The 14,301-nt window shown below is 42.0% G+C and overlaps 1 protein-coding gene across 3 annotated transcripts in view; it reads left to right on the top strand.

Annotated features, from left to right (window-relative positions):
• The first annotated feature begins 496 nt into the window (after window positions 1-496).
• Window positions 497-14,301, top strand: part of DDHD1 (DDHD domain containing 1) — an 84,587-nt gene continuing 70,782 nt past the window's right edge. For all 3 annotated transcript variants that reach the window (XM_082853068.1, XM_082853066.1, XM_082853067.1), the window contains exon 1: window positions 497-1,452. In XM_082853068.1, coding sequence (XP_082709194.1) covers window positions 600-1,452 — 853 coding nt within the window. In that variant the 5' untranslated portion in view covers window positions 497-599. The remainder of the gene's footprint in view (window positions 1,453-14,301) is intronic.

Below are 14,301 nucleotides of genomic sequence, written 5' to 3' on the forward strand. Positions count from 1 at the left end.
AGGCCGACAATTCTGGAGGGACCAGAACCACGTGATTGATAAGGTCCAGCTGGGGCTGCAGGCAGGCCTAAGGTCACAAATCCAGTGTCAGGAGAATCCAATTTCCCAGGGCCCTCTCGACGGGTAGCTTAAGCCTTTGGGCTCGAGACCCGCATTGCTTCTCCACACCTGGACTCTGACCCTCAGAAGGGCGGTGTCCGAAGCAGCAGCACGGCAGGGAGAAGGGAGAGGAGGTGAAGGGAATTAAGGAATCATGAGCTCACCCCTCCCCCGCGGCGGTAAGGGCAAGAGGCGCGGATCCCGCACTGCTTGGGCTGAGTAGGGACTTCCGGGACTGCACACGCTGCCGGCGGGGCGGGGCTCCGGGCCAAGCGCCGCCTACGTCGAGCTGCGTGACAATGGGGCGGGCGGCGGAACTCTACTGCGGCGGCCGGGGGCGTCGGTGGGGGCGGAGCCGCCGCCGCTGCCGCCGCAGCCCCGGTCAGGATTTGAAAGATTAAAAACTCCTGGTGGAGAGGGCGGCGGCGTTAAATGTGTGGCGGAAGCGCTGTGGGCCACGGCTCGGCGCCGGGCCGGGCAGCCGGCTGCATCTCCACAGCATGAATTACCCGGGCCACGGGCCTCCCCGAAACCCCGAGCATAACGGCCGGGGCGGCGGCGGCGGTGCCACTGCTTGGGAGCTGGGCGCGGATGCGCAGCCGGCGTTCGGCGGCAGCGTCTGCTGCTTCGACCACCTGCCCGCCGGGGACCCGGGCGACGACGAGGTGCCCCTGGCCCTGCTGCGCGGGGAGCCCGGACTGCATTTGGCGTCGGGAGCGGAGGACCACAACCACCACCTGACGCTGGACCCCTGCCTCAGTGACGAGAACTATGACTTCAGCTCGGCCGAGTCGGGCTCCTCGCTGCGCTACTACAGCGAGGGCGAGAGTGGTGGCGGCGGCAGCTCCTCGTCGTTGCACCCGCCGCAGCAGTCGCCGCTGGTCCCGACGAACTCGGGGGGCGGCGGGACGGCCGGAGGGGGGCCCGGGGAGAGGAAGCGTACCCGGCTTGGCGGCGCGGCCGCCCGGCACCGCTACGAGGTCGTGACGGAGCTGGGCCCGGAGGAGGTGCGCTGGTTCTACAAGGAGGACAAGAAGACCTGGAAGCCCTTCATCGGCTACGACTCGTTCCGCATCGAGCTCGCCTTCCGAACCCTGCCGCAGGCCACCGGGGCCCGGGCCCGGGCGCAGGACCCGGACGGCGACCATGTGGGCGGCCCGGCCTCCCCCGCGGGGCCGGCGTCCAGCTCCGCGGAGGACGACGCCGAGGACCGCGTCTGCGGCTTCTGTCCGCGCATTGCCGGGCACGGGCGCGAGATGGAGGAGCTGGTGAACATCGAGCGGGTGTGTGTGCGGGGCGGCCTCTACGAGGTGGATGTGACCCAAGGAGAATGCTACCCGGTGTACTGGAACCGTGAGTAGCCGGCCGGGGGAGGGAGCGGGACGGGCTGCCTCTACGGGGGCCGACACGCACCCGGGTGGCTTTGGAACTTGACCGCGGGGAGAGCGAGGCGCGTGAGGCCTGGCGTTTGGTTCGAGTAGGGTGGAGACCGTGCAGGCAGCACCGGCAGGTGAAGGGTAAAGCGAGCAGATGGCAAAACCCCAGCCGCCTGGGGGATACTGCCGGGGTAGCGCCCCCTGGGTCAGCCGGGTGCTGCTGCCATCCCCTGGAGGTGATCCAGGAACGGATGGCCAGCGCCAAAGCTTTAATTTCGTGATCCTACCTGAGCTTCGTCCACCCCGGGATCTGATTCGGTCTCATTTACCCTGAACTGCCTATGATTTAAATACCAGTCTGCCCTCTGGGTTGGGAACGTTTGAGAGAATCTGAATCAGTTATGGACTTGGGAAAAGAATCTGAATCAGTTATGGGCTTGGGAAAAGAAAATTAATCCCTGGCGGGAAGGGAAGGGAGATAGGTTGTTCCCAATGGTGCGTTTGGGAGAGGTGGAAAGCACTGGTCGAAGCATTTGTGGCAGGTGGAGTCCGCTCACTCTCTCTATGTGGAATACTCGTTTTTCTCTCTCAGGTCCTTGTTTACATCTTTTCATTTTTGCCTCTTAACCTTGAAAAGGTACAAGGTTTATGCCTTGGTTTTCTCCTCTGTAAAATAGGGATTACTGTATCTACTTCGTAGGGTTGTTGTGGAGATTAAATGAGGCAATATACCTAAGGGCCTTGGAACTGTGCTTGGTACACACGTGTGATGTAGGTGTTAACGGTAAGTCCTTATTCATTACACAACAACACAGTTAGGTTTGTAATTAGGTTAAGGAGGAAGGCCGTCAGAAATATCCACCATTGCATGTAGCAAATGCTTTATATATATACATGTATATAATATTCTATAATAGCAGAAGCTATTGGCCCCCAGTAATTTGTGATATATAGCTATAATTTTTATGGTCCCAGTGGCCTAGCTCAGATGTCTTCCGTACATCTTACAACATTCTGCCTTGTAGTAATTATATGTATTGATGACTTAGCTTCCTTTCTGTATGTTTAGCATCTTCTGGGCAAAGTCCATCACCTTTGTCTTCATATTCTCATAGGGCCTAGTGCAGAAAATATTTTTTAAAATAGGTATTGAATTGCATAAGCGATTCTATAATGTTAAAACATTCACGTTAAGCATGAGTCACTAAGATAGCAATTACAAGATGTATCAAATCACCAAACAAAATAAGCATAGCAGGAAATTCAGTTTCTTACTACACTTTAAGATGACATTGAAGGCATTTGTTACCACTTTCACAGGCCAGATTCATATGGGACTTGTCAGATCGTTCACTCCTTTTGATTATAAGCTCACTAAGGACAGGATATGCTTGTATGCACTCACTCATTCATCTTTTTCCTTTTTACCAGTATTTGTACATCATGCAGTACTCTTGTGAAGGCAATAGGAAAGGTGAAAAAAAAAAGGACAATCCTTACCCTTGAGGAGCTTCCCACTAAGTCTTTTCTTCAGATGACCTAGACATCATGATAGATTTTTTTTTTCCTTTGAAGATAGAAGCACAAGGACTTAATTGGAGTCATAAAGTTGGATAAAATGCAGGGCATCCTTGGAGAGGCCTGGAAACCAAGAGATGAATCTTACCTTTAGATCAACTGAAGTATATTCACCTAGAATACTGTGTGTTCTTTTGGTTTATGATAAGATTGTTAATGCTTACACCGTGCTTGACTGTCTACAAAGTGATTTTTTTCACATTCATTATTTCATAGTGATAGCAGCAAATGATTGCTAATGTTCTTTATATGAAGAAGCGGACTCAGTGAAATTAATGAACTTGTCCAAGGTCACTCACCTAGAAAGTGGTAAAACAGTTCATAGTCTAGTGGGGGAATACAGCCCAGTGTCCAAAGAGCATCTGACCCACCTAGGGATGAGGATGTCAGAAAAGCTTCTCAGATTATGTGAGACTGAGTCTTCAGGGATGAATTTAATCAGACAGAAGAACCAGGGAGATGGAGAGAAAGGCATACCAGCCAGATGGAGTAACATATGCAAGGATACAGAAGCATTAAACCTCATAGCACTTTGAGGAAATTAGGGCTATACCTGCAGCGGTCAAACCACACAGCTTAGGTTTGAGATTTGACCACCACGGAGACAGACGTGTTTGATTAGGGACATGAGGTGACTGTGAAGGAAGCATCTGCCTGTGAATGGTGCATTTGGGAGGGTAGCATGCAGTGCTAAGGAGTTTGGACTTTACCCTGTATCAGGGAACCAAACACTTGAAGGTTCTCTATTACTTAGATGATTAGTGACAACACAAAGGTTGAATTGGACAGTTGGAGAATATCATTAGAATGCTAGTGTCATAAATCGAGGAACAGTTAGGGCCTACAAAAATTAACCGGAAAGGAAAAGCTTAGTCTTCTCAAATCTTCTTTCCTAAATCAGATCACCAATAGACCAACTATAGCTTATAAATTAATTTTTGTTTACTGGCATAACAGCAACACCTATTTTTGACTCCATTTTAGCATTTTCTACGTAGTTTTCTGCAAGATACAATCCTGTGGGTATCCCAGGCCTCCATATGAGTTGAAAGGAAAATAGTGCTTTTTGTCCATAATTTACTACTTCTCAAAAAATCCCATGTAACTTTGTTCTAGTTGGCTCTTCAGGTCTTTGTGTATTATGTAAGTTTTCACACCGCCTCAGGAGGGTTCAGTCCCGGTATGGACTCTTCAGCCTTTCTTCAAATGGAAGGACTCTTAAGAACTTTGCAGCTTTTCACCTTCCTCCTTTTTACTTTTCTTTTTAAACCTTTCTGGAAATTTTCCAAATAGTGGTAATGAAAGGTTAAAAAAGAGTCCAGTATGTTCCTACATATAATGGTGGTAGGATTCTAGTGACTTTTGTGACCTAAGTACACTTTATCTGGGTATTGAAGCCAATACGTTAGCTATCTATGCCTAGTCTAAAAGAAAGGTGTTAATTTAATTTATATTTACTTTTCCTTTTGAATTCTTACTGACAGATAAAATTTGAACCAATTTGGGGTACATTAATTGGAAGGGGAACAAAAGTTTTGTCTACCATAGCTAGGAAGCCAATATTATTACATGTGAAAACTTTAATTATAGGAAACTTATTTTTGTTTATTGACTGTTCAGATATTTTTCTCAATGCATGTGGACATTTTAGATAAAAACTGATCATTGCTGATAATGGCTACGTGAACTCCCTTGCTCCCTGTGTTTTAACGAAGCTGCTTGTAGCCACCTTATAGGCTTGTTTTGAGAATTATTATTATAACATGCTTAGAACAATAGTAGACACAAAGTACTAGGTGTTAACTATATCTGTGTGGATCTCAGAAAACTTTATACCTTACTTGTAGAAACTCACATGAAGGTTAATAAGACTGGGTATTCAAACTGTTGAGTACCCAGGGTTTGTTGTCACTGGCCTTTACCTCATCACACATGAAATGTTTGTCAAGAATAATAACAAGAAATGGCCGAAGCATTTAGTAGTAGGCTATGGGAAGGCATTTGGAACATTATAGAGATATTTGATGAGTTAAGAATAGTTTTAGGACTTCCCTGGTGGCGCAGTGGTTAAGAATCCGCCTGCCAATGCAGGGGACACGGGTTCGAACCCTGGTCCGGGAAGATCCCACATGCCATGGAGCACGAAGACCCAATGAAGCCAAAAATTAAAAAAAAAACAAAAACAAACAAAACAAAAAAAGAATCGTTTTAAAGCAATTCTGATAGCAGTGATGTGTGCAGTGTGCACTAGGCAATATGTAATATCCATTCGTTGACTAAATTAGTTATTTTTTTAACTTTATTTTATTTTTATTTTGGCTGTGATGGGTCTTCATTGCTGCATGCAAGCTTTCCCTAGTTGCGGTGAGTGGGGACTGCTCTTCGTTGCGGTGCGCAGGCTTCTCATTGCAGTGGCTTCTCTTGTTGCAGAGCACGGGCTGTAGTCACATGGGCTTCAGTAGCCATGGCACGTGGCATCAGTAGTTGTGGCACACGGGCTTAGTTGCTTTGCGGCATGTGGGATCTTCCCAGACCAGGGATCGAAGCCGTGTCCCCTGCATTGGCAGGCAGATTCTTAACCACTGCGCCACCAGGGAAGTCCTAAATTAGTTATTTAATTGACCAAATATTTATATGAATGTGTAGTTTCCAGAAGCAGTCATTAACTATAATCCACAGCTTCCCTCACCCCTGCCCTTCCCCCATTTTGTGTACTATCAGGCCTATGTACATTATTATAATTCTAAGCCATTTGCAGTTTCAAACACTTCAGAAATTAATCAGTCTTCATGATATGTTGAAGAGAAAATATTATTATCCCAATAAAATATTGGAAAGTGTTATCCCAATAAAAAGGCAGAAAAATTAGGGCTTTTTCTGCAAGTACCTAAATTATATGATTTTTATTAACTTGGTGTAGCTGTAACCATCTCTTAGGTCTTTTTCATTCAAGGGTTAATAACCTTAATAATTAATAATCCTTTATGAAGCACAAGGCATCAGGGGAAAGTAATAGAGTCCAAGCTGGTAGAAGGTACTCTTTCTTGATCAGTTTCTGCCGTCAGTAAAGCAGAGCTATAGGGACTAGAGATGCCTGACTCTAAAAAATTTGGGAGACTTTTATCTTTTACTCTTTTTAACTGCATTATCTCCCACTAGCTCAGCCTGGAAAGCAGCCTTGGGCTGCACTGGAATTCTGACTGTTCAGGTTTTAGAACCCTGGCGGAAATCTTCTGAGAGCTCCCTTCCAGATCAAGCCTGCTTTAGACTTTGTTTCAGAGACCTACTGAAATAGCACAAAGATATGAATGACTAGTGGGTGACTTGTATGGAGGGTAGGACTTGGCACTGCCTGACCAAAGCATTCAGGACTTTTCTTTCCCTTTGCATTGTACCATTAGTTTAAAAACTGATTTAAGATCAGTTATTGATCCACCTTGTTTGTGTATGGCTCAAATGTGATAATGCATGTTGTGCAAGTTACTTTATATAAATGTTCAGACTAATTAGTATGCTTTTCTTTCTTCCATCTGTCATCACCCTCTTGTTTCCTCCTTTACTATTTTGCTGGAAAAAAAGACTTTTTCTACTCTTCCCTCTTCCAAATTTTATTTCCTGGGTCTTTTATCTTCACATTACACCCTGTAATTTCTGCTTTGCTAAGATCTTTGATGTCTGAAACCCTACGGCTGATTCTTTTCTGTAGAGAGCAAGGAAAAGCTGGATATGCTGTGCTGGTCATGGAATCTTCTGAGAATTATCCTCACTGGGTGAGGAGAGTAGGGGGATAAAAAGGAGAGAGGGAAGTATGGCATGTGTTCACAGGAAGCCTAAGATGAAGATTCCTGGCAGAAGAGATGGGGAGGTAGGCAGTCCTAGAATCCCTGATTGTTGGGCAGTCTGATCCAAGACCTTTATCTTTTCATGAGTCTGATGAAATTTAAACTGTGCACTTTATCAAGAAGAACTTCAACACTGATGAAGGTTATAGATATAGTCTCTTCTTTTTTTTTTGCCACAGTACATTCCTAGAAGCTCAGTTAAAAAGTAAAACAAGGAAAAACATTTTTATAGCCACTATATTTAACCTACAATTCTACTGTTTTGAGCTTGCCTTGGTGAAGGGAAATTGTGCCTATAAAAGATGTTGAGGGCTTCCCTGGTGGCGCAGTGGTTGAGAGCCCGCCTGCTGATGCAGGGGACACGGGTTCGTGCCCCGGTCCGGGAAGATCCCACATGCCGCAGAGTGGCTGGGCCCGTGAGCCATGGCCGCTGAGCCTGCGCGTCCGAAGTGCTTCGCAACAGGAGAGGCCACAATAGTGAGAGACTCGCGTACCGCAAAAAAAAAAAAAAAAAAAAGAGATGTTGAACCACTGACACAAGAGTGGATTAATGGGATGAAAAGCGTAATACAGATACTTTTTTTGATATCCCTGGATTAGGGGACACGTGGAATTCAAAGTGGTGAAAAATAGAAATCGCCTGTGCTAGAGAACTAAGGGAAAATGGTAGAAATATTGATATGATCATATAAAAGTAATTCTATGTTATTCTAATTTTGCCAGATTACCATACAATAAGAATAAACTATACAATCATTAATATTTGTTCTAATATCTTGTTACATTTAACTATATCTACATAATCTTTATAATCATTACACTTGTGTGTTCAAATAAACTCTCTTCACTGACTGTTGGGGACAAGGCCAGTCTTTGGAAATTACAATGTTATTAATATTTCTGTACCCAAGGACCTCAGATATCTGGAATCTTTGAGAAATATAAATTCCATCTGAATGGATGGCTTTTCCAAATAGTTGAGAGTTAAGCTTTTATTTACTATTGTAGAATTTTAACCATATGAATGGAAAACTCTCTAATATTACTATTCTCCCTTTGGCTACTTCTCAGTGAACCATCATTCTGAACATCGATGCAGATAGTTCTTGGGACACATGATATAGGACAAAGAACTGGATGAACTATGCTAAAACGTAAGACTCTAAATCACATGCTGTGGAAGGAGCTGCAAAAATAACTTTAGGTGAAGCACAAGGAGCAGAGTTGGAATTACTTCTGAGCCTTGATATACGTAGTTAAATGCAATCCCACCTTGTATTTTACTACTTACTACAGATAATCAACTTTTAGTTAATATTTTATCGACTGAATACATTATTTGCTTCTCATTCTATAGAATCGCTTATAAGTAGGCCCAGGGTATCCCGTTTCTACCTGATTCACCCACGTAGATCTTCAGGAAAACTTGTATTTTAACAGCTGATATAAATGTTAATGTTAAGTACCCCCCACGTTTGTTTATGGTTTGGAAAATGAAATCTTTGCTGTGATTCCAAAGATATTGCAAGGAGAGTCTACTTCAAAGAGACTGTCGAGGACCACTCAGCCTGAGGAAAGCACAGTACACTGGTCAAGCACTTTCAATGGCATTCCCTCTTCCATGCTGGCTCTCCACTACTGAAATGAACCCGTATATATGTCTGGCACTAAATGAGACAGGTGTACGTGTCTGTAATGTTTATGAATAGATTCTTGCCTTTGCTCGACATTTTCATTGTGTAGCCACTGTGCTTACTCTTCTTGTTTAAGACTAGCACCACTACCCATGGTTCTGCTCTTTGCCTTTCACTAGAAAAAAATTGGGACCTTTATATTTTAGAATATCTTTGAATATAGTTGCAGTTTATTCTTTAACCTGCTTACTATTTAGCCTCATATTATTTTGTGTAAACTACATTATCTGTTACACTTTTTTGGTGGGGGAGAAGGGTGTAACTGTTTCTCATACATAGTGAATGTCCCTAATCCTAGATAGAATACTGTATTGAATTTTTTAGAATTATGCTAGCCTGCCAGGATTCTGTCTTTTATGGACAGACCTAGAACCCATCAAAGTGTATGGTAGATCACAACATAAAGGGTGGACCTGATTCACAACATTTGTTTTCAGATCAACTCTTATCCTACCTCAGCTCATCAATTTCATCTCTGCCACCTCTGTTTCAGTTCATACCAGTTTTTCTAGAGAGACAGTGTTGTATAGTGATTATGAGTGTAAATAACCACTGGAGGCAAACTAGGTCCAAATCGCAGCTTTTCTGTGTACTGTCTGTGTCACTTTGGGCAACTTAAATGCTCCGTGTTTCTTCTGTAAAACGTGGATAAGAGTACCTACCTTTTTTGGGCTTCCGTGGTGGCGCAGTGGTTGAGAGTCCGCCTGCCGATGCAGGGGACACGCGTTCGTGCCCCGGTCCGGGAAGATCCCACATGCCGCGGAGCGGCTGGGCCCGTGAGCCATGGCCGCTGAGCCTGCGCGTCCGGAGCCTGTGCTCCGCAACGGGAGAGGCCACAGCAGTGAGAGGCCCGCGTACCGCAAAAAAAAAAAAAAAAAAAAAAAGAGAATGTTTTTCTACTGCTTTCCCCAAGTCCCTTCTGTACACAGATAGGCAAGCCTTGCCTCAGATGTTTGCTTGCTTGTTAGCTTCATTATTTAGGGCTGCCACAAATTTTTGTTTCTGTTTTATGGAGACCTTTATAAGTCTCAATTCACCTGATCTAATTTTCAGGGCTTTTTTTTGGTGATTATTTTTTAAATTTTTATTTTATATTAGAGTATAGTTTTTTGGTTTTCTTTCTTTCTTTCTTTTTGTCTATTTGTTTGGCTGCACTGTGTGGCATGTGGGATCTTAGTTCCCTGACCAGGGGTCGAACCCGTTCCCTCTGCAGTGAAAGTGTGGAGTCTTAACCACGGACCACCAGGGAAGTCCCTGTATTGGAGTATAGGTGATTTACAATGTTGTGTTAGTTGCAGGTGTACAGCAAAGTGATTTAGTTATACATATATCTATTTTTCAGATTCTTTTCCCATATAGGTTATTACAGAGCACTGAGTAGAGTTGCCTATGCTATGCAGCAGGTCCTTGCTAATTATCTGTTTTATGTATAGTAGTGTGTATATGTTAATTCCAACTTCCTAATTTATCCCTCCCCCTCAACCTTTCCCCACTGGTAACCATAAGTTTGTTTTCTAAGTCTGTTTCTGTTTTGTAAATATGTTCATTTGTACCATTTTTTTAGATTCCACATATAAAGTGATACCATATGATATTTGTCTTTCTCCGTGACTTCACTCAGTATGACACTCTCTAGGTCCATCCATTTCAATGCAAATGGCATTATTTTGTTCTTTTTTATGGCTGAGTAATATTCTGTTGTATATATGTACCACATCTTCTTTATCCATTCTTCCATTGATGGACATTTAGGTTACTTCCATGTCCTGGCTAGCGTAAATAGTGCTGCAATAAACATTGGGGTGTATGTATCCTTTCAAATTATGGTTTTCCATAGGCAGAACACTGTGACGTAAATCACAGCAAGATCCTTTTTGACTCACCTCCTAGAGTAATGGAAATAAAAACAAAAATAAACAAATGGGACCTAATGAAATTTAAAAGTTTTTGCACAGCAAAGGAAACCAAAAACAAGATGAAAAGACAGCCCTCAGAATGGGAGAAAATATTTGCAAACAAAGCATCGGACAAAGGATTAATCTCCAAACTATACAAGCAGCTCATGCAGCTCAATATCAAAAAAACAAACAACCCAATCCAAAAATGGGCAGAAGACCTAAACAGACATTTCTCCAAAGAAGATATACAGATTACCAACAAACACGTGAAAAGATGTTCAACATCACTAATCATTCGAGAAATGCAAATCAAAACTACAATGAGGTATCACCTTACACGGGTCAGAATGGCCATCATCAAAAAATCTACAAACAATAAATGCTGAAGAGGGTGTGGAGAAAAGGGAACCCTCTTGCACTGTTGGTAGGAATGTACATTGATACAACCACTATGGAGAACAGTATGGAGGTTCCTTAAAAAACTAAAAATAGAACTAACAAATGACCCAGCAATCCCACTACTAGGCATATACACTAAGAAAACCATAATTCAAAAAGAGTCATGTATCACAATGTTCATTACAGCACCACTTACAATAGCCAGGACATGGAAGCAACCTAAGTGTCCATCAACAGATGAATGGATAAAGAAGATGTGGCACATATATACAATGGAATACTATTCAGCCATAAAAAGAAACGAAATTGAGTTTTTTGTAGTGAGGTGGATAGACCTAGAGTCTGTCACACTGAGTGAAGTAAGTCAGAAAGAGAAAAACAAATACTGTATGCGAACACATATATATGGAATCTAAAAAAAAAAGAAAGAAAAATGGTTCTGGCGAACCTAGGGGCAGGACAGAAATAAAGACACAGGTGTAGAGAATGGACTTGAGGACACGGGGAGGGGGAAGGGTAAGCTGGGGCAAAGTGAGAGAGTAGCACTGACATATATACACTGCCAAATGTAAAATAGACAGCTAGTGGGAAACAGCTGCATAGCACAGGGAGATCAGCTGGGTGCTTTGTGACCACCTAGAGGGGTGGGATAGGGAGACGCAAGAGGGAGGGGCTATGGGGATATATGTATCCATATAGCTGATTCACTTTGTTATACATCAGAAACTAACACAACATTGTAAAGCAATTATACTGTAATAAAGATGTTAAAAAAATATTAAGGTTCTCTCCAGATATATGCCCAGGAGTGGGATTGCTGGGTCATATGGTAGCTCTTTTTTTTTTTTTTTAGGTAATCTCCATAATGTTCTCCATAGTGGCTGTACCAATTTATATTCTCACCAACAGTGTAGGAGGGTTCCCTCTAATCCACACCGTCTCCAGCATTTATTGTTTGAAGATTGTTTTGATGATGGCCATTCTGACCAGTGTGAGGTGATACCTCATTGTAGTTTCGTTTGCATTTCTCTAATCATTAGTGATGTTGAGCATCTGTTCATGTGCCTCTTGGTCATCTGTATGTCTTCTTTTGAAAAATGTCTATTTGGATCTTCTGCCCATTTTTTGATTGGGTTTTTTGTTTTTTTGATACAGAGCTGCATGAGCTGTTTGTATATTTTGGAGATTGTTTGTCAGTCGCTTCATTTGCAAACATTTTCTCCCATTCTGTGTGTTGTCTTTTTGTTTATTGTTTCCTTTGCTGTGCAGAAACTTTAATTACGTTCCATTTGTTTATTTTTGTTTTTATTTTCATTACTCTAGCAGGTGGATCAAAGAAGATATTGCTGCCATTTATGTCAGAGAGTGTTCTGCCTATGTTTTCCTCTAAGAGCTTTAGAGGAATCCAGTCTTACAGTTAGGTCTTTAATCCATTTTGAGTTTATTTTTGTGTATGGTGTTAGAGAATGTTCTAATTTAATCTTTTACATGTAGCTGTCCAGTTTTCCCAGCACCACTTATTGAAGAGACTATCTTTTCTGCATTGTATATTCTTGCCGCCTTTGTCATAGATTGGGAGACCATGGGTGCATGGGTTTATCTCTGGGCTTTCTATCCTGTTCCGTTGATCTGTATTTCTGTTTTTGTGCCAGTACCATACTGTTTTGATTGGATGCATATATATTTAAAATTGCTAAATCTTCTTGTTGGCTTGATCCTTTGATCATTATGTAATGTCCTTTGTCTCTTGTAAAAGTCTTTGTTTTAAAGTCTATTTTTTCCGGTGTAAGTATTGCTATCCCAGCTTTCTTTTGATTTCTATTTGCATAGAATACCTTTTTTCATCCCCTCACTTTCAGTCTGTGTGTGTCTTTAGATCTGAAGCAAGTCACTTATAGGTAACATATATATGGAATCCATTCAGCCACTTTATGTCTTTTGTTTGGAACATTTAGTTCATTTAGATTTAAAATAATTATTAAAGGTATGTACTTACTGCTGTTTTGTTAATTGTTTTGGGGCTGTTTTTGTAGTTCTTTTGTTGTTGTTGTTCCTTCTTTTGTTCTCTTGTGATTCAATGACTATCTTTATCGTTATGTTTGTATTTCTTTCCCTTTTTTGTATGTGTATGTATTATAGATTTTTGGTTTGTGATTACCATGAGGTTTATATATAGCTATATATATAGAGAGAGAGTGTGTGTGTGTGTGTGTGTGTGTGTGATTATTTTAAGTTGCTGATCTCTCGATTTCAATGCATTTTAACAACCGTCCATTTTTACTCCCCTCCCCTCACAGTTACTGTTTTTGACATATTTTCATCTATTTGTTTTGTGTACCCCTTAACTGCTAATTGTGAGTATAGGTGTTTTACTACCTTTGTCTTGTAATCTTCCTGCTAACTTTGAATTTGATTGGTTTACTAACTTTATATTTGCCTTTATAGATGAGCTTTTTCCATTCATAATTTTCATGTTTCTATTTGTGGCCTTTTCTTTTGCAGCTAGAGAAGTCCCTTTAACATTTTTTGCAAAGCTGGTTTGGTCGTGTTGAACTCTTTTAGCTTTTGCTTGTCTATTATATTTTTGATATCTCCAAATTTGAATGAAAGTCTTCCTGGGTAGAGTATTCTTTGTTGTAGGCTTTTGCTTTTCATAACTCTATGTACTCCCTTATGGCCTGCAGAATTTCTTCTGGGAAATCAGTTGATGGCCTTATGAGAGTTCCCTTGTACATAACTTACTGCTTTTCTCTTGCTGCTTTTAATATTCTCTCTTTATCTTTAATTTTTGGCATTTTAATTACAACGTATTTTGGTGTGGTCATCTTTGGTTTGATCCTGTTTGGGACTTTCTGTGTCTCCTAGTCTTGGATCTGTTTGCTTTCCAGGTTAGGAAGGTTTTCAACTATTATGTCTTCAGATATGTTCTCTGCCCCTTTCTCTGTCTCTTCTCCTTCTGGGACTTCTATAATGCAAATGTCAGTACACTTGATGTTGTCCCACTGTCTCTTAAACTGTGTTTATTTCTTCTTCTTTTTTCTGTTTAGCATCAGTGATTTCCACTACTCTGTCCTCCAGCTCGCTAATCCTTTCCCCTGTATCATTTAATCTACTGCTGATTCCGTCTGGTGTATTTTTCTTTTCAGTTATTGTATTTTTCATCTCTGTTTGGCTCTTCTTTGTATTTTCTAAATCTTTGTTAAAAATTTTTAACTTCTTCCTCTGTTCATCCATTCTTCTTCTGAGTTCTTTGATCATTTTTACAATCATTACATACATCCCAGTTACATACAATCCCATTACATACATCCCAGTTTTGGGAACTACTTTGTTTCATGTATTTTGAAGCTCTGTTATTAGGTGCATACACATTTAGGATTGTTACATCCTTTTGATGGAATAATGCCTTTATCAT

The sequence above is a fragment of the Leucopleurus acutus genome, assembly GCF_964270905.1.
Source record: "Leucopleurus acutus genome assembly, chromosome: 1".
NCBI lineage: Eukaryota > Metazoa > Chordata > Mammalia > Artiodactyla > Delphinidae > Leucopleurus > Leucopleurus acutus.